Below are 18,639 nucleotides of genomic sequence, written 5' to 3'. Positions count from 1 at the left end.
TTTTTTTTTTTTTTTTTTTTTTTTTTTCCCACTTAATTTCAGTTTTCTTTTAAACTTCTTTGAGCGTCTAACCACTCTGAAAATAGTACACCTAATACTCAACTGCTAAAGTTGTTTCTATTAAAGTTGTTTCTATTTTGTTTTGGGACCAATCTCCTTTGCATGATCAACGCCAACCCACCAACATTGCCTTTACAACTTCAATTGCTATGAACTCTTACCCATATAAAAACCTCAGACTCTCTTAAAACTTCAATCCAAAAGAAAGTCTTAACACTTTTTTTTGGCTCAATTATCACCTCCCAAGTATTTCGTGCACGAATGGCATTGATAGGAGAAGCACCGGGATTCCTTGAAGTATACTCTGATGGGTCAGTTCGACGCTTGATTCCTGAAGTCGTTGTCTCAACTGATAATCAATCATCTAAGAATTATAAGTTCAAGGATGTCGCTATCGACCCCAAAAAGCCAGTTACCGGAAGGTTGTTTCTTCCTAATGTTATTGGTAATCATGTAGCAAAACTTCCTATTCTTGTTTACTTCCATGGTGGTGGCTTTTGCATTGGCTCAACTACTTGGATGGGGTACCATCACTTTCTTGGAGGCTTGGCTGTTGCATCTAATTGTGTTATCTTGTCCATCGACTATCGATTGGCACCGGAGAATCGACTTCCAGCAGCTTATGAAGATTGCTACAGCTCACTTGAGTGGCTCGCCCATCAAGCAAGTTGTTTCGAGCCATGGTTGCAAAATGCCGATCTTTCTCGAGTCTTCCTAGCCGGAGACAGTGCGGGAGGCAACATTGTCCACCATGTTGCACTCAAAACCATGAAGACCAACATTTCGAACCTGACTATCAAAGGATTGATGTTAATTCATCCATATTTCGGGAGCGAGAAACGAACCGAGAAGGAGAAAGCAGAAGGGGTAGAAGGATTTGTGGAAATGAATGATATGTTTTGGAGATTGAGCATACCGAAAGGTAGCAACCTTGATTATTTCGGATGTAACTACGAGAATAATACACAAGAAATGAGTAAAGAAGAATGGAGTAAGTTCCCAAATGTGGTGGTTTTCGTGGCTGGCTTGGATTTCTTGAAGGAAAGGGGAGAGTTATATGTAAACTTCTTGCAGCAAAAGTGGGTAAAAGTGGTTAAGCTGATAGAAGCTGTAGATGAGTCTCATGTATTTCATGTATTCCGTCCCGAATCCGAGCCCACCCGCTTACTTCAAATGCAGATGACTGAATTCATGAACACCTTTAATTAAACACTAGAGTTATAATAGTTGGTTCATTTGCCGGGATTTGAACCCGAATCTATTGCTTAGAAGACAATTATCTTAGTCATTGAACTACGAACGCTAGAGTTACCATGAGTGTGGTTGTCAATAAAAAAGTTTGAACACAAAAAAAAGTAGTAATGATGTACCTCAATAATATTTGTACATAAATAATTAAATTGATATATTACCAATAATTAATGTTTTTTATTTTGTAATTATCATAAACATTCATTTTTAATGAATTATTAAAAATAGTCAACATCAATAAAAGTTTTTTTTTTTTTTTTTTATGATATTATTCTTTTTAATATTTGACGGTTATAATTTAAAAAAGTACCTCTATTTTATTCATTCTTTTATCGAAAACAAAATTAATTTTCACCTTCAGTAAATTAAAGATGGACGGTCCCTTCACTGCAATAACACATGTGATTCTGATTCCAATTTTATTTTCCACCGTTTCATTATTTTGCTTAATTTTTACTAAAAAGATGTTTTTATTAATAAACGTTTTTAATTAATATATAATGAGATTCGAACTTTTAACGGACAGTTTAGCTATTCTCATTATTTTTTTTTATTAAACCGAGGCTCGAGAATAAAGAATTAGATATATTTTTTTTAATATGATAGTGTAATGTGTTATTTTAGTACAATTCAATTATCGATGAGTTATTCGTTTTGACAAATGTGATATATTTTTTTTATTATATAGTAAGTAGACTATATTAATTCTTTTTTTTATTATAATAAAAATATTGAAAAAAATAAATTTTTTTATTTTAATGTTTTTTGAGAGGACCAAAATAATATTTAAAAAAAATTATAAAATTAAAATATTATTAATATAGTTTTTGTTAAGTATATATTTATATTCAATTTTTAATTGGACTGAAAACAACAAAATAAGACAGATTCTTCCCATTTTTGACCCTCCATTATTTATTTAATTAATTGTTTATCCAAAGCCAAATGAAAAATAAAATAAAATAAAAAACAAATTAAGGAAAAGAAAAAAAAAAAGAGAATTTATTTATTCTCCCAGATTTCGCTCCCTTTCCGTCTCCGTCACTTTCTTCTTCCCTGAACCGAACTCAAATCAAGCTCGGTTCCTTTCTCTGAATCTCCATTGCTTATTTTTTTCCTGCAGATTTCTTGTTGTTCTCCCTCTGATTCAACTCCGATTTCCCCCCGATCGGCGCAATGGGCAAAGGAAGTTTTATCAGTGACAGTGTTCTGAAGAAGATCGTCCTCTCCTACACCTATGTCGCCATTTGGATCTTCCTCAGCTTCACCGTCATTGTCTACAACAAGTTCATTCTCGACAAGAAGATGTATGATTGGCCTTTTCCGATTTCCCTCACCATGATCCATATGAGTTTCTGTGCTTCTATCGCTTTTCTTATGATTCGCGTCTTCAAGCTCGTCGAGCCGGTTTCCATGTCCAGAGATCTATATATCTCCTCTGTTGTTCCAATTGGAGCGTTATATTCTCTCTCTTTGTGGCTTTCGAATTCGGCGTACATTTACCTCTCTGTCTCGTTCATTCAGATGCTCAAGGCTTTGATGCCGGTCGCTGTTTATTCGATCGGCGTTCTTTTGAAGAAGGAAGGTTTCAAGACGGAGACGATGGTGAATATGTTGTCGATTTCGTTTGGCGTTTCGATTGCTGCTTATGGTGAAGCGAAATTCGATGTTTGGGGTGTGGCTTTGCAGCTTGGCGCCGTTGCATTCGAGGCGACTCGGCTTGTTCTGATCCAGATTTTGCTTACCTCTAAAGGAATCTCGTTGAATCCGATTACTTCTTTGTATTACGTTGCGCCTTGTTGTTTCGTCTTCTTGTTAGTGCCGTGGATCTTCGTCGAGTATCCAATTTTGAAATCTGCTTCCAGTCTCCATTTCGATTATGTGATCTTCGGCACCAATTCACTCTGCGCATTTGCCCTAAATCTCGCTGTGTTCTTGCTCGTTGGAAAAACCTCCGCCCTAACGATGAACGTCGCCGGCGTGGTCAAGGATTGGCTCCTGATTGCCTTCTCGTGGTCGGTGATCAAGGACACTGTGACTCCTATCAACTTGTTCGGCTATGGATTGGCTTTCGTTGGGGTTGGGTATTACAATCACTCGAAATTGAAGGCTCTGAAGGCGATAGAGGCGCAAAAGAAGGCCACTGAAGCCGATGAAGAGACAGGAAAATTGCTGGAGAAAAGAGAGAACGACGGGTTGGGGAGGAAGAACGAATCCAAAGACTTGAATTGAAACCTGAAACGAACACAGAATATAGCAATAAATCAGGAAAAAGAAGAGAACAAAGAGAAGGATCGAGATGAAGAATTGGGGTAGCTGCAGAATTTGGGATCTCTTCATCAGCTCAAATTCAGGTTATTTTCTGGATTTCTACTTCTGGCTGTTAGTAATATTATTAGGTGTTTGAGATTTTTGCTTTTGTTGCTTGATTATGATACCTGCAGCCATTGATGAACCTGATGAGTTTGTAGAACAACAGAATCTCAAATCCCATTTTTGTTTCTTTTTCTTTTCCTTTTCCTCTTCTTCACAGCATCATCCTCTTCCCCTTCTTCTCTCTTGCATTTCTTTAGAAGTTTCCTTCTTTCATTCAATGAGGGTTCTGCTCAGTGCTTATTTATTCACTTTTTAGGTTGTATTCCATTGTTCTCTTGTTAGTGATACTCTGATTAGATTTGGCCTTCTGGATATTGTGGAGCAATGGCATTTTTAAAATATCTTTTGTTCTTAGATACGAACCTCGACTTGATGAATAGGTACATTCTCGAAACTAGAATAGGTATATTCTCGAAACTACGAAGATGTAATTTCGGCACACGAAAAGGAAGAAACTTGGACTATAAAATACGGTATGAAAACTTGTAATGTTCTTTTGTTACTCTTGACTTTCTGTTCGTTGAAAAGTTGGAAGAAAATTGGGACTTGGATAGATGTTCGTAAGAACACTATGAGCTAATGTTTGCTTCAAGGATAGTTTCAAAATGTTTATAAAAAAAATGTAATATTGCAATCGTTGAAAAAATAGAAGTCAAAAGTTTTGAAGCATTTTTTTTCGTAATTTAGTCAATATTTTCCTATTGATAAGTTCCAACCAATCGAGAATGTTTTTAATTTCGTAGTAGGACGATTTAATCACATTCACAAAATCGAGTACTCGACTTTTTCTTAGATAACGGGTAAAGGAGAAGCTTGACAAATGTCGTTAAACTCGCGACTTCGAACCATTTCATCCCTAATATCAACACCAAAAACTATGGGTATGTTCAATTATATCCTTAATTTCAGCACCAAAAACCAAGTCATCCCTCCCATTCAATGCCTTATAAAGTATACCTTATTGCCTTTTTTGGACAATCCTAATTTGTAGTCTTTTAAAAGCTTGAAATTTGGAATATTGTAATATATAGAGAAATGAAATGACCATTTTACCCTTTTTCTTTTCGTGTTCGGAAATTGGTTCTTCTTTAATCTATCTATTTTTTTGGTTCTCTCAAACCTATGACATTTTACTTAACGGTTCAATTCAAATTGGCTAGCAAATTTAGTTTTTTTATCTTTTAATTATGAGCGAATAAAGATTTATCCTCGTTAACTAAATGAAAGTAAAAATTATCTATATCTGTCCGGTTCCACTTTCTTATTTTCATTTATTTGAATAAGTATTGACTTGTGAAAACGATGTTGTAATATTAAAAAATTAATTTCTTAAAAAAATTATGTTAGATATAACCTTATACTCATAATGTATTATTGAATTTACAAGAATAATTTATATTTTTTAATAGAAATGATCAATTAAAAATTATTTAAAATGAATATATTTTTTTAAAATATAAAAAACAGTAGAAACACCTTGCAAGATGGAGATTAAAAGGGAAGTCGTATCTCCAAACATGAAAGGATGATGTCCTATTAAGGACCGTACGATTTATTTCTATCCAACGGTGATATTTCTATCCACGTCATCTTCGCGCGGTAATTACCCTGTTGCCAACACGTGGCTGGTTAGCGGGAAGAACAAGTCGCTACTTTCCATTTTCGTTGCAGTTTGCAGTTTTGGTGCATCAACGATTACGCGCTCTCGGTTCTGGAAATTGCAACGCTTTCTTCTTGCAGAAACTACACGCTATACTTCGAGACGAAGAAGGAGAAGAAATTGTGGTTCGGAGATGAAAAGAGGAACTTCGACTTCAACAATTTATTCGCTATTGTCGCTGAGGTTCACTCGTCAACAATCTTCGAAGCTCGGCGTTGATCCGCTTAGTGTTCGATTCCTCTCTTCGTCTGCGAAGTCTCCAGGTCTCTATCACATTGCTATTCGCATTATATGTGTGCATTTTATAATGTTGAGTATGAAATTAGGATGTAGTATATGCGTGTGGAGGTTCACTCTCTAGCTTATGCACAGTACAGTGTTATTGTGATGGTTACTGGCTAATGATTCATGAGAGAGTGAATTCCTCGCTTTATGCGTCGTATTTCTGATCGTGATTTGGTATCTCTTTGATCGCTGATGCTCCTTTAGTTTGATTTCTGTTCTCTATGATACGTTTGACGTTAAAGCATTGCATTGATCGATCTCATTTTCTCGGATTCGAACTTGCTGCTTATTTTGAGCTATACGAGTTTGTGTATGATCCATATTTCTATAGTGTAGGCGCTTTGGATTCCGTGATACCGTAGTCTTGGTCGCATTTGTATTTCAGACTTGTAATATGAAATTCCTTCTTGCAGGGCTATTAAACCAGTATAAGCATCTAGTTGAGCGAGGGGAGCTACAGCATGATCCTTTTCAAGAGAGAGTGGCTTCCGAATTGGAGAGTTTGCTTGGAAGATTGGAGCAATATGAAAGGGATATGGAAGAGTATCATGTACTAATTGGAATTGATATTACTATAATGATCCGAATGTCAGATATGCTTTTATTCTTACAAATAGGTTGAAACCTAATACTAAGGCACTTTTTTGAACTGCTTACTTTTAAGGTAAAACTAGCTAATTGGAAGCAGAATAGGGAGAACGAGAGGCGCAGACTTTTAATGGAGGAAGCTGAGTCTAAACAACCGGGAGATGTATGGACCTCAGTAAACAAGCGCCGAAGCAAACTTGCTGAAACACTGATGTTTCGGTTAGGCACACTTCTTTTCACAGTTACCTTTCCGAGCTTAAAATCTTCAGCAGTTCCATTTATGCTTCTGATTGTGATAAACTTTGTAGAATCTGATCTTTGCAAGTATTTATTTATTTTTACCTTAGGAAATCTTCTGAAAATATTGAACCTGGAGTTGGTAAGTGGGTTTCATACCTTAACCGAGAGAGGAAGTTGGATTCACTTGTAGGTCGTTGTCCTTCTGCTCCACATGCTCCTAGAGGACTGTACATATATGGCAATGTTGGAAGTGGTAAGTTTCTGACCACGATAAAATTTTATATGGCAAGCTTGGACATTAGTTACCACTTCACATTGATTTATGCTTATAATCTGACTATCACTGTGATTTATGCCTATAATTTTACAATTAACTTAATTCTGATTTGCTGAACGAATTTCTAATAATCCAGGGAAGACTATGCTCATGGATATGTTTTACAATGCTACTGAAGGAATTGTTAAACATCGTCAAAGGTACCATTTCCATGAGGTGAGGGTTTATTTTAGTTTGGAAAATTTGAGACGTTTGAACAAACATTAACAATCTATTTCAACAATTGTGTTAAGCTTTACTGTTTCAGAGATAATGCCTTCTTTTTTCCAGATTGGTATTGGTTTTCAAGTTTACTCCATTATATGGCAGGCTATGCTTAAAATTAATGAAGATATGCACAAGATATGGAAAAATCAAGTGAGGGAGAAATCTTCACAATCAAGCATCTCGAGTTGGATTATGAATCTCCCTTTTGATACAAAAGTGAAGGAGTGGGTTGCAGCAGAAGAAAAATACAAGCAAGAGGTACAGATGAAAAACATTCTTCCTGCTGTTGCTGATAAATTTCTGGTTGATCAACAAGCAGGTCAAGTAGGAGCTAGCATTCTTTGCTTCGATGAGATACAGGTAAATGAAAAGAAACTAAGGGAAAATTCTTACTGTTAGTTTGCTTCATCATTGTACTATTCCTGATACAGTCAAGATAACATATAAATAATAGCGGGTCATGCATATTGATGTGAAAGTCCGAGAACTAGGATTTTGAAACTATGGGGGCTAACTTAGGAAAACTAGAGTTTTGAAAATTTGGAGTGAAAGATGAGGCGTTTATCATGGGAAAAAGGTTGTTTTTTTTTTTGTTGCTGATATCTGAGTTTATTCATGCACGTTTTGTGTAAGCAAACAGTTTGAAATTAGCTACCAATGATTCTATTCTATTCATGATTTTAATTTATTGGGTTATTCTGCTTTCTCTTTCAGACAGTTGATGTATTTGCTATTGTAGCCTTATCTGGAATTGTAAGCAGATTGTTAAGTACTGGAACAGTTCTTGTAGCCACCAGCAATCGAGCTCCAAAGGACTTGAACCAGGTACCATTATAATTGAAATGTTGAAGGAGATAAGATACACTAGCTGGTCATTAGAATTTTTAATTTTACATGTTTTTAATTTTCAATCTTTCTGGCTGGTGAAGTCTGGTATTCAGATTTACAATGTGATCAGGTTTGACTAAGTTTTTATGCAGATGAAATTGACACTTTGATGGAGCCAAGTGCCCCAAAACATGTATAGTAGTTTGAGGGTATGGAAAGATAAACTGGTCTGCATCTCGAAGTTTTAGACTTGGAAGCTAAAAAATTATTAGATCAACTCTTCTAGAGAGTGATTCTCTGAACAATAAAGGGTATTTTGAGCGATCAACTTCTAACATATTATTTTTTAATCAATTTATTACCATGGAATTAGTACCTTCTTAAAGTGGCCATTTTTTATCCTCATCAGAGCTACTAATTGAACGATGGGATCTAAACAGTAGGAAACCATAATTATCAAAAGGGACACTGTGGCAGAACATTAGCAGAATGTTAAGGAGAAAATTCAAAATAAACCGCTTAAACAATCAACAAGAAGGTATACAGTGAACTTGTATATGAAATTCATCATCTTGATTGTGTTAGACGGATTTTGTTAATCCAGGATGGCATGCAGAAGGATATCTTCCAAAAGTTTGTCACTAAACTGGAGGAGCATTGTGCATTTGTTCTTATTGGCAGTGAGATTGATTACCGGCGCTTTATAGCCCAAAGGTCTTTTGACCAGGTGAGATTATTAACACTGTAACAAGGTATTCGAGGAAAAACTACACATACAATTTTGAAGTATCTGTCGTTCAATTTTGAAGGTTTTTGAGAATGTTGAGTTGGTTGGTTCATGGCAAACCATGTTTGTGTTATAGATTATGACATGTGAGAGAGTGGTCAATGTTTTGTATTGGCTACCGACTGAGGGAACCGATGCCTTCTCATCCACTCGTGCTATTTTGATGTTTCCCATTATGATAGTTGTCTCTCTTACCATCATATCTCACCCTTTTGGGTGACTTTTCAATCTTTGAATTTTTTGAGCATGTGAATAGAGATTATTGTCCTTATTGATCAATCATTTTGACATCGGTGCACTTGGATGGTTTTAACACCAGACATGGGCAGTGTGAGATGTTAATGATCATATATTGGTTGCAATTTCTTTCCTACAGTGGTTCAGATTTTTATTCATTTATCGTTGAATGCACATGTAGATGCATTATTTCTGGCCTTCAGATTGCACTTCAGTGGGAAAATTTGAAAAGATGTGGGTCGAAATCACCAGCCAATTGGGAGGACAAATCACCTCTGAGACTATTCCTGTGATGTTTGGGAGGTACTGACTAAACTTAACTCAAATGTGTTCATTGAGGATGCTTTACCAATTGTATGTATATCAATCAGAAAATTGGAGGTGTCAGAAAGCTGCAACGGAGTGGCACGATTTGCATTTGATTTTCTCTGTGGTCAACCGGTATCATGCTTGTCTTTCTACTATTAGCACAATGGTGTGTGTTTTTTGTGAGGTCATATGTAATGATCTACAATTGATAGTTAACACCGTTTTATACATTGGTGGACATCTCCATCAATTGTTAGTACAATTATATCTGTGAGGGCATATATAATGTTTTTATCTTTTCTTTTTAACGTCATGCTGAATGTTTTACGTGGGAAGTCCATCTCTTGGGTTGGTTCAAAACTCTGACCTTTATTAGTTGCGTGGCCTTGTAGCCTGATGGTGGAAGAAGTGGTACCAATTAGAAAATCTTTAAGATAAGGTCTTGGTGAAGGGTTTTCTTGTAGGTCAATGTAAAAAGGGGAAGGTTTGGTACCTTTAGAAAAATCCTAAAAGAGATAGCTTTAGTACAAAATGCTCTGATATGGAGGATTGCTGGTCCATGGAAATTAAGTTGTTGGCTTATCAATTTTGCCAGAGCTCTTTATGACGCTGAAAATTTTGACTTTATGAGGCTTTCTTCATCTCTTGAATCAATGCATTCCTATCTCGAGAAAAGTGCATTCCTATCTCGAGAAAAGATAGATTGATTTAGACATTTGCACTTTGAGAGGTATTTGAAGGTTGTAACTCGTGTATGCACTTAATGAAAAATTGGAGTGTCATCCTTGATCAACATGTTTACAATGCTACTGGAAATCGACAATCCTTAAATAATGTGAGAATCTTGCTACGGTGCCTTTCTTTTGGAAGCTTGAATACATCAAAATACGTAGTTAAAAGCATTTGGTTAAAAACTTTAGATAGAATTCACATTATCTGTTATGACACATAAAACATTAACAAAATTTGGCAGATAAGTCACTTTGATGTTTTTCCTTGGAGCTGCTCTTCTAGTCTCTTCTGTAAATTTGATACCTTTTTATGATTGGCGCCAATTGGAAGATTTTCTTTTTCCTTAGGTAGGTGCTGCAGATTATATTGCCCTAGCCAAAAACTATCACACTGTCTTCATATCTGACATCCCAACGATGAGCATGCGCATTCGTGACAAGGTATGAACAAGTATTTTCTTTCAATATTTTTTCTGTGATCTTAGTGAACCTTCAAATTTCAATCAGACAAATGTTGCCAGCCTAAGTGGCTAAATGCAATTTAAGTGCGCATATTGTACTGGCTACATACCCTTGGTAATTTACATGCGTATTAAATGAATGTTGCTCCCTATGGCCTTCGACATCTGTGAAGTGTAAAATTGAATATCTTTCTTGCTGCCCTCCATTTTCCCTCATTTTAAGCTTAGTGAATTACCTTTTCTCAGGCCCGGCGGTTCATCACTCTCATTGATGAGTTATACAATCACCATTGCTGCCTATTTTGCTTGGCAGCTACATCAATTGAGGACTTATTCCAGGGCACGGAAGAGGGTGCTCTTTTTGATTTGGAGAGGTAATTGTTCCTCTTGTGTTTGGGTTGATTTTTTTTTTTTCTTTTTTTTTTTTAGAAGCTCTAAGAATGTGAATGCTCATGTAACATCTCCATTTTTCGATGTTTCCACTTTTAAGTGAATTTTCCAACTTCAGTTCAAGTACATTGATATGACATTGTCAAGTATATACTTCAATCGTGATTTCATTTCATGCTTGAGTATGCTTATTTATTTTTGAAATGAACAACGGCTTGAAGAGTTTGGCAAACCGATTGCGTTGAGTAAATATTTAGTATCAATCATAAGTAATATTGAATTTGCTTTGTCCTTCCCTCCGGTGTCCAGTCATTCTGCAATTTCGTGGAAGCACTTTGAGAACATGTCTTCCTAGGGTAGGCAAAAATATTTTGGTTTAATGCCACAAGACCCATTTTGGTGTGTTTCATCTGTTTGTTTAGAAAGAATAAGAGATTTTTTCAGAAAAAGTCAAGGGAGCGGTAGGTCAAGGAAAAGTCAAGGAAAACTAACTGTATATCTCTCTAAGCCTTTTGAAGAGATTGAAGAAGACCAAGTATACTGAGTACCACCACATCAACTTTATGCTGCTTCTGTTCTGAACCTTAGAATGAGACACATTTAAGTCTTGCATGCAGATATCTAGGTCTTTTATGAGCGTATATGCATATTGTTGGATCATGGATCATTTTGATTTCCTTGCTTAGTAGTTAGATCGACCCACATCATTCAGTTTATAGATTACTAACTTTGAAATTGATTCTATCTTTTGAGCATCAATGTAGGTTTTGCAACTATGCTATGAACTTTGTATTTCTGGTTGCAGTTTTCAGTTTGAAACAGAGGCAGAAGGGGGAAAGCTTCGTCGAAACGTCCTAGTGGAGGGCAATGTAGGATCAGTAGGTGCTCCAACTGCAATTGTGTCAATGCTATCTGGTCAAGAAGAGATGTTTGCATTCCGTCGAGCTGTAAGTTTCTTTTGTCTCCTTAGTTTCTATAATGGTTCTTGTATGATTTGCAAACAGTATTTAGTCAAACCAACAGGTTGGTTTAGTACTTGGTATAATGCTCCGAGTATTATGATTCTTTTTTTTTTTTTTCATTTTATTTTTACTTTTATGTTTTTGAAAATTAAGCTTATATACACTCAGCCAAGTTTTGAAAACTGCAAAAAGTTCCAGTTTTGTTTAAAAATCCTTTATTCTCAAGTTATTTCAATCACATTATTAATTGTACGGTAACATCTGTGTCCATTTCAACCCGGTGAGCTTTGGAAAACTATATATATTACAAAAATGAAAATCTTTTTGTTGGTCACATAGTTCTGTTCTTTTTATAGGTTTCTCGATTGATTGAGATGCAAACACCTTTATACTTGAAGGGAGTGCGAAACCTTCATCCCTATTTCCAAAGACGAGAACCAGCATCATTAGTTGATTCAGCAGCCAGGTTCCAATTTCAGCAATCATCATGACTTTATAAGGTACTCGTCCACTGCTAAAATTCTCTCTCATGTGGGATAAGTAGGGGGAAGAGAGAGATCGCGCTCAGAAATATCTATCTATCTATCTATATTTAATTCTCTAGAGCTGAACTATTCTATTGCATTTTGAGGCCTGTTATAATAACTGAACAGAACAATATAAGGGAATTCAAAATTAAAAAAATCACATTAGGTAGTATTAAAAAGAAGATAATAACTTCATAAACTTTAAAGAATGCTCACTGCAATCATTCCCCTCTTCCTACTCATTCATAATGTTATATCTTTTCACCTCTAGTCAATTGATTATGTATTGAGCTAAACCTGCTAACTTCTTTGTCTTTAATACCCAAGTTAAAAGATTCTTGGTAAGATTCCTTTTTGTTTGATCTCTATAATTTCACTCCCACATGCAAATTGGAAATTTTATGTGTTGAATTCTTTAAATAATCCAATGCGATCGGTCGAATGATATGTTTAGAATACATGGTAAGAAAAGATATGTTTAGAATACATACTTATAAAATGTTATTAGAAGTGAGGAGCCATGTTTTTGAGTTCGAAGTTGGAAGCTTTCTAGGCCTCCCTACGACATTACTTACCATAACAGATGTTATAAAGTTTGATTAAAGAACACTTTAGTCTCCTAAACATTTATAGTAATAATTTAATTTTTGAACCTTAATAGGTTACATTTTATTCTTTTTACTTTTATAGCCATGTCCTAAAAAATATTTATAAAATTTAAAGAGGTTTTATTCTATGAAGGTTGATAAATTGATAGGAACAAATGGTCGAATTGTAAAGATTATTAGATGAGATATTTCACGTTACAATTTTGAAAGTGTAAAAAATAAATTGTTATATATTAAAATTAAATAACTCTAAGTGTTGTGATGTTTAGAACTTAGTGTTATGAATTAACGTTTAGAATTTAGAACTTGTATGTAAGTTTAATGAGTAAATATTTTTTTAAACTTTATTTATTGATTATTATTATTATTATTATTATTATTATTTTTTTTTTTGTGGTTAGTAAGCTATGTAAAAACTCTCTTCTTGTATCGTCTAGAAGATGTTCTTTTTTTTCTTCCTATGTTAAAGTGTAAAATTGGTCTAGAACGTTAAAATTTGGTCTACGGTTGATAGAGTTGATATAACTATAAAGTCCGTCTTTTAAAACCATTATCATTTTAAACTTGGAAGTGCTTCCATTGTTGTTGGAGATGCTCTTATATATTATTACACTAATTAATATTCCGGCGATTTTAGTTGTCCAGGCCATTGTGAATTGTCCACGTGCCTGACCAACGACGACTTGATGGCCATTGGTCAGGGCTGTTCTAAATTAAGCCAATTATACTATTACCTCCCAAATTTATGGTTGAAGTTTGACTAAAGTGTATTTAATAAATTCTTTTTATTTTTATTTTTATTTTTATTAAATTGATTTTTTTTAGAAAGAAAAACTGAGTGGTATGTTAGATGTAAATTTGAATTTTGTCTAAGAGAGTTTAGAGATGAATTTAACTTATTTCTCCTTTTTTGTTGAAGCAAGTAATGATATGCAATTGCTAAGCTAAGACCAAAGTCTTTGACTTTATTTATTTTACTTTAATCGGAAGTAGAAAATTAAAATTTAAAATAAATTAATGTGAACTGTTTGGGCATTTGTTCATTGTTTCTGGTAGGAATGGCGCTTTGGTGGTTGAATTATGTATACACGTGTTAGCCACCTTATTCTATAATATGTTGTACAACGCACATCCTCTGATTCAGAAAGAGGAAACAAATGATAAAACCCTAACTAACTTTTCAAACCAAACCAAACCACTCTGCCGAAACATGGAAGAATCAATCCAATTATTTAATCTACGTATAAAACCTGCTTCCAACCTCCAAGGGTCGGAATCTTTCCAAAAAAAAGGGACAAAAAAGGTTCCCAAACCCAAGTGATCGGAGGGTCGGCGGGCAACGGAGGGAGATTCGTCTCTCTCTCTCTCTCTCCCTTGTTGAAGTTGCTGCCACATGTTCTCTCTTGTTTGAATTCAAATTTGCAGTTAAATGCATTTGTTGATTGAATCAGAGCCTTCTATCCATTTCTCGGACTCCTCTCTTGGCTGGTTGCCTACTGTTTGATCGTATTCTGTTTAGCCTATAGTGTTGCCTTTCGTCTTGTTGGTTGTGAATCCCGACCGATGGGTCAGAGAGGATCTCAGGTTTTAGCCTATAAGCGAGATGGGTTGTTCTCAGTCTTTGATTTGGGCTCCCAATGGAGTATCCACGAAGGCCACTTCCACCCCGGAGGCTTATTTGCCAGTGTCGGTCAGATGGGAGTCGGATTCGGCATCTCACCCAATTCTTCCAACTCCTGCGCCCAGGATGACACTAACCCTCTTTACACAAATTTGTGTATGAAATATGTGCCTTCTGCTGAGGCTGTTACTATAGAGGAAGCTGCAGTGAAAAAGAAAACGAAGAAGAAGCCTGGTTTTCTATTGAGAATAAAGGTTCAAAATCCTTCACTGCGGAGGTTGATAAGTGGTGCAATTGCTGGGACGGTGTCAAACACTTGTGTAGCGCCATTGGAGACTATAAGAACTCATTTGATGGTGGGTAGCAGTGGGCACTCTGTCACAGAGGTGTTCAATGATATTATGAAGAATGACGGATGGAAGGGATTGTTTAGGGGCAACTTGGTTAATGTTATTCGGGTCGCACCCAGCAAGGCGATTGAGGTACTTGACACTCTAATTCTCGTGCTTTAATGTTTTGCTTTTGAATTTGCTCTGTATTTCATTGAATTGGTTCTCTCTCTCTCTCTCTGTGCAAGTGTTAGACTTCCTTGATTTCTTCATTTTTCTTGTCTACTCGTTTGTGTGTGGATGTTCCCTGTTGGGTAATTTCTTATTAGAATTGTTCTTTGGATCTTTTCAAATGAGTACCAGGTTAAACTTAATCCTTTTGTAAATTGTTGATGTTCCCATCCTTATGTTTGCTGAATATTTTGTGATTCACAAGATCTGATTTGTAACCATTAATATGATTTGAAGGAGGAAATTGTTGTAGGGATTCAAACTTAAGACCTCCTGTCTAATTCTATAGAAACTGGATCCATAAGCTTTTGGCGTTGAATTGTCATACATTCGTTAATAGACATGCTTCAAGGATTCTTTTTGTTTAAAGTCAAGTATGGAAACTAGCTGAAAAATGGCCATGGTTGACGATTTGAGTTTGACAAATACGGTTTGTCGTGATTATCATTCATGTACTTTCATTAGATGATATAATCTCTAGAAGACTGAATTTAATTTTTGTTATGCTTCAAAGCCTGTTTTGGGTTTGAAACTTGTCTATGTAGAATTTTCCATTTTTCCTTGAAGTACTTGAGATTAGGGGTGTACATTCAACCCGACAACCCGGACCAATCCAACTCGAATTATAAGGGTTGGGTTGGGTTGGGTTGTGTTAGCATTTTGGGTTGGGTGGGGTTCATTTTTCTGAACCCGAATTGGTTCGGTTCGGTTTCGAATTCATGGGACAAAAACTTCGGGTTGACCTAAAACGAACATGATCCGGGTTGGGTTGAGGGTTTTTTTTTTTTTGGGGTTAAGAGGAAGGATTTGCTGTGAAAACTGCTTTTTATATTCATTTCAGTGCTTACAGATTCCTCTGCTGTTCTTTCTGCAGCTTTTTGCTTTTGATACAGTCAACAAGAACCTATCACCCGGACCAGGGGAAGAACCAAAAACTCCAATTCCTGCTTCATTAGTTGCTGGAGCCTGTGCTGGAGTTAGTGCAACCCTCTGCACATACCCCCTTGAATTGCTCAAAACCCGATTAACCATACAGGTAGCTCGAAAATATTAGTGAACTGAAACAACATTTTTCGTTCTTAAACGTCACGAAACCTCAATGCTTGCTAATTCTTGCAGAGAGGGGTTTATGATGGCCTTTTAGATGCTTTCATTAAGATACTTAAAGAGAAGGGGCCTGCAGAATTCTACAGAGGCCTCACTCCTAGTTTGATTGGAGTGATCCCATATTCTGCCGCCAATTACTTTGCTTACGACACGTTGCGAAAAGCCTATCGGAAGATCTTTAAGCAAGAAAAAATTGGCAATATTCAAACCCTTTTAATCGGATCAGCTGCGGGTGCCATTTCGAGCAGTGCGACGTTCCCACTGGAAGTAGCTCGCAAGCAGATGCAGGTTGGAGCCCTCAGTGGAAGACAAGTCTACAAGAATGTAATTCATGCGCTGGTAAGCATACTTGAAAGGGAAGGCATTCAGGGGTTATATAAAGGGCTTGGCCCCAGCTGCATCAAGCTGGTGCCCAATGCAGGTATTTCGTTCATGTGTTATGAAGCTTGCAAGAGAATTCTCGTAGACAAAGATGATGAAAATTAGAAGGTAACCTTTTACATCAAACTTTGGCGCAAAATTGGAGAAGAATACCAAATCCCACCTCGGTTTTTTTGGTGTCTTGAAGAACTTTGCATCTTCCCAGTGCTAAGAGATTTGTTATTGTTCATAAATGCATTAGAATTTGGTGAAAGAGGAGTTTTAGAATGATTTGCATCAATTTCTTTCTATAGAACTATATGTTACTTTATGGTTCTTAATAGCGTGAAATTGATTTCTTTTTAACCGACATGTCTTCCATCTTTTCAGATAAAAAGCGTGAATCAACGCTGACCGCTTGACCACTGAGCTATTGTTAACAATTGTGTATTAGATTTTAGAGAATTCAATTCTCTTTCGGAACCAAACCAAGGAACAAGGGTACATTTGATTTGTTATATCATTTCTCACCTTTATGAACACTAGGATATATCTGAGATAGTTGAAATTATCCATGCTAGATAGAATAGATTTCTGTGGCTGAAAAACTGTGATATTGAAATCCTTGAACACGAGGAAGTATTAAATTATAATTTCAGTCATAATAATTCTGAAACATTTAGAAAAAAGAACAAAGAAAATCATTGACGGTTTGTTCATACAAACTCTCCTGATATAAATAATTCCTTTATCTATTTGCATTAAACAAATGAGACTTCACAATAATGCACAATAATATTATAACATACCAATACAACTTCAAGACACACCTACAAATTCTGGTGTAAAGGTCATCCTTTTCTCATTTTCCTCAAATTGGTTCATTCCTGGGGGCTCTTCTCAATGCCTTGATTTCTTTATTGTCATATTCACAGGAACGACGCCATACCACGGGACAAAACTATGATGTAACTGTCTAGCAATTGACACCACATTGACCATTGGCAGCCTTGGTCGCAGCCGAGGTGAATGGATCGATCCGCACCCAGAGCAAGGAGAAAATGGAAGCGAGGAGAATGGACCAGACAATGACAATGGTAGGTGTACGGTTTTGCCTTCCTAGTAAACCCTTTAGGAAAGGATATAAATGGACAATAACCCACAATGCAAAGAACAGCTTGCCAAAGAGAGGACCCCAAGACTGGTAACCACTGTTAATGGCATATGAAACACCTGCCACTATACCAACCATATTCATAATAAGGACAGTGGTAGGAGGGATGAGGAGAGAAGTCCATTTGAACACATAAAGCTCCGCAAAATCTCCATCTTCATCGTTGGCCTTTGACGTCACAGTGAAGTTCGTATCGATTCCAGCAAGAACCTTTAAGAGACCCTGGAAGACGGCGAACAGATGAGCTGAAGTACCACCAATGACCCAAAATTGTTCATTCCTCCACCAGTCTTCGATGCTAACCCCACTCCATCTGAGTTCGAGAATACCCGTTGCAAAGATGGAGACGAAAAGGAGAATGAACCACATACTGGCAAAGTTGCTAATCTGCAAGTTAGGTAAATGAAAACAATCCGTTACTTTTAAATTGGAAAATAGAATCATTATCTCATCACAAGTTATAGAAATAGGATATCGATTATCGTCATTGTTACGCATACTATCGAAATTTATGGAGGAGTCCCACATTTAGTAGATCAGACAAGACAAATGATCAAGCTTTAGTTTCAAAGGAAGAAACTACCAAATTACCTCAGGAATGATGAACTTTCCAGTCAAAAGACAAAACGCAGGAAGCATACAGTATGCAATCAGTGGAATTGAGGTGATAGGGTAAACGATGGTATTGATGTATGCTATTCTCTCCAAAAGCTTTAGCCTTCCATTGTAGCCATACCAGATAGGACAATGCCTGCTGAGCAAGATTTCTATGGAACCCAATGCCCATCGAAGCACCTGGTTTAAACGATCAGAAAGATTGATAGGAGCAGATCCCTTGAACGCCGGGCGTGGAGGCATGCAGTAAATCGATATCCACCCACGAGCATGCATCTTAAACCCAGTCAAAATATCTTCTGTCACAGAACCATAGATCCACCCAATCTAAAAGTAAAAAAAAAAAAAAAAAAAAAAA

General features: G+C 36.2%; 5 protein-coding genes across 6 annotated transcripts in view; 4 read left to right on the top strand and 1 right to left on the bottom strand.

Annotated features, from left to right (window-relative positions):
* Positions 1-1,271, top strand: part of LOC111476643 (probable carboxylesterase 17) — a 1,742-nt gene extending 471 nt beyond the window's left edge. Inside the window, exon 2 of the mRNA XM_023120411.1 lies at positions 308-1,271. Within this exon, the coding sequence (XP_022976179.1) occupies positions 308-1,269 (962 nt within the window). The 3' untranslated portion in view covers positions 1,270-1,271. The remainder of the gene's footprint in view (positions 1-307) is intronic.
* A 1,034-nt stretch (positions 1,272-2,305) lies between these two features.
* Positions 2,306-3,999, top strand: LOC111476639 (probable sugar phosphate/phosphate translocator At5g25400). Its single transcript, XM_023120405.1, has one exon. The coding sequence runs from the start codon at positions 2,488-2,490 to the stop codon at positions 3,541-3,543; it is 1,056 nt and encodes a 351-aa protein (XP_022976173.1). The 5' UTR covers positions 2,306-2,487; the 3' UTR covers positions 3,544-3,999.
* Positions 4,000-5,216: 1,217 nt separating this feature from the next.
* On the top strand, positions 5,217-12,583 carry LOC111476619 (AFG1-like ATPase). 2 transcript variants are annotated; one of them, XR_002717134.1, is made up of 15 exons: positions 5,217-5,610; positions 6,046-6,182; positions 6,297-6,439; positions 6,568-6,713; positions 6,874-6,953; positions 7,107-7,364; positions 7,719-7,829; positions 8,437-8,559; positions 9,038-9,159; positions 9,228-9,297; positions 10,245-10,337; positions 10,604-10,731; positions 11,553-11,694; positions 12,066-12,258; positions 12,312-12,583. XR_002717134.1 is itself a non-coding variant. In XM_023120378.1 (14 exons), exons 1-14 carry the CDS (start codon positions 5,481-5,483, stop codon positions 12,198-12,200), a joined length of 1,818 nt encoding a protein of 605 aa, XP_022976146.1. In that variant the 5' UTR covers positions 5,217-5,480; the 3' UTR covers positions 12,201-12,583. The 2 variants fall into 2 exon arrangements, 1 of the variants encoding a protein (XP_022976146.1); XM_023120378.1 differs by having other exon boundaries at positions 12,066-12,583.
* Positions 12,584-13,823: 1,240 nt separating this feature from the next.
* Positions 13,824-16,864, top strand: LOC111476635 (adenine nucleotide transporter BT1, chloroplastic/mitochondrial-like). The gene is made up of 3 exons (XM_023120400.1): positions 13,824-14,947; positions 15,900-16,061; positions 16,145-16,864. Exons 1-3 carry the CDS (start codon positions 14,408-14,410, stop codon positions 16,616-16,618), a joined length of 1,176 nt encoding a protein of 391 aa, XP_022976168.1. The 5' UTR covers positions 13,824-14,407; the 3' UTR covers positions 16,619-16,864.
* Positions 16,865-17,132: 268 nt separating this feature from the next.
* Positions 17,133-18,639, bottom strand: part of LOC111476600 (cellulose synthase A catalytic subunit 1 [UDP-forming]) — a 6,251-nt gene continuing 4,744 nt past the window's right edge. Inside the window, exons 13-14 of the mRNA XM_023120327.1 lie at positions 18,258-18,608; positions 17,133-18,053 (exon numbers count right to left, since the gene is read on the bottom strand). Of these exons, the coding sequence (XP_022976095.1) occupies positions 17,469-18,053; positions 18,258-18,608 (936 nt within the window). The 3' untranslated portion in view covers positions 17,133-17,468. The remainder of the gene's footprint in view (positions 18,054-18,257; positions 18,609-18,639) is intronic.

Source organism: Cucurbita maxima, unplaced genomic scaffold, assembly GCF_002738345.1.
Source record: "Cucurbita maxima cultivar Rimu unplaced genomic scaffold, Cmax_1.0 Cma_Scf00003, whole genome shotgun sequence".
In the NCBI taxonomy this organism is placed as follows: domain Eukaryota; kingdom Viridiplantae; phylum Streptophyta; class Magnoliopsida; order Cucurbitales; family Cucurbitaceae; genus Cucurbita; species Cucurbita maxima.
The sequence above is the reverse complement of the archived record's forward strand: the minus strand, read 5'-3'. Positions and strand labels throughout refer to the sequence as shown.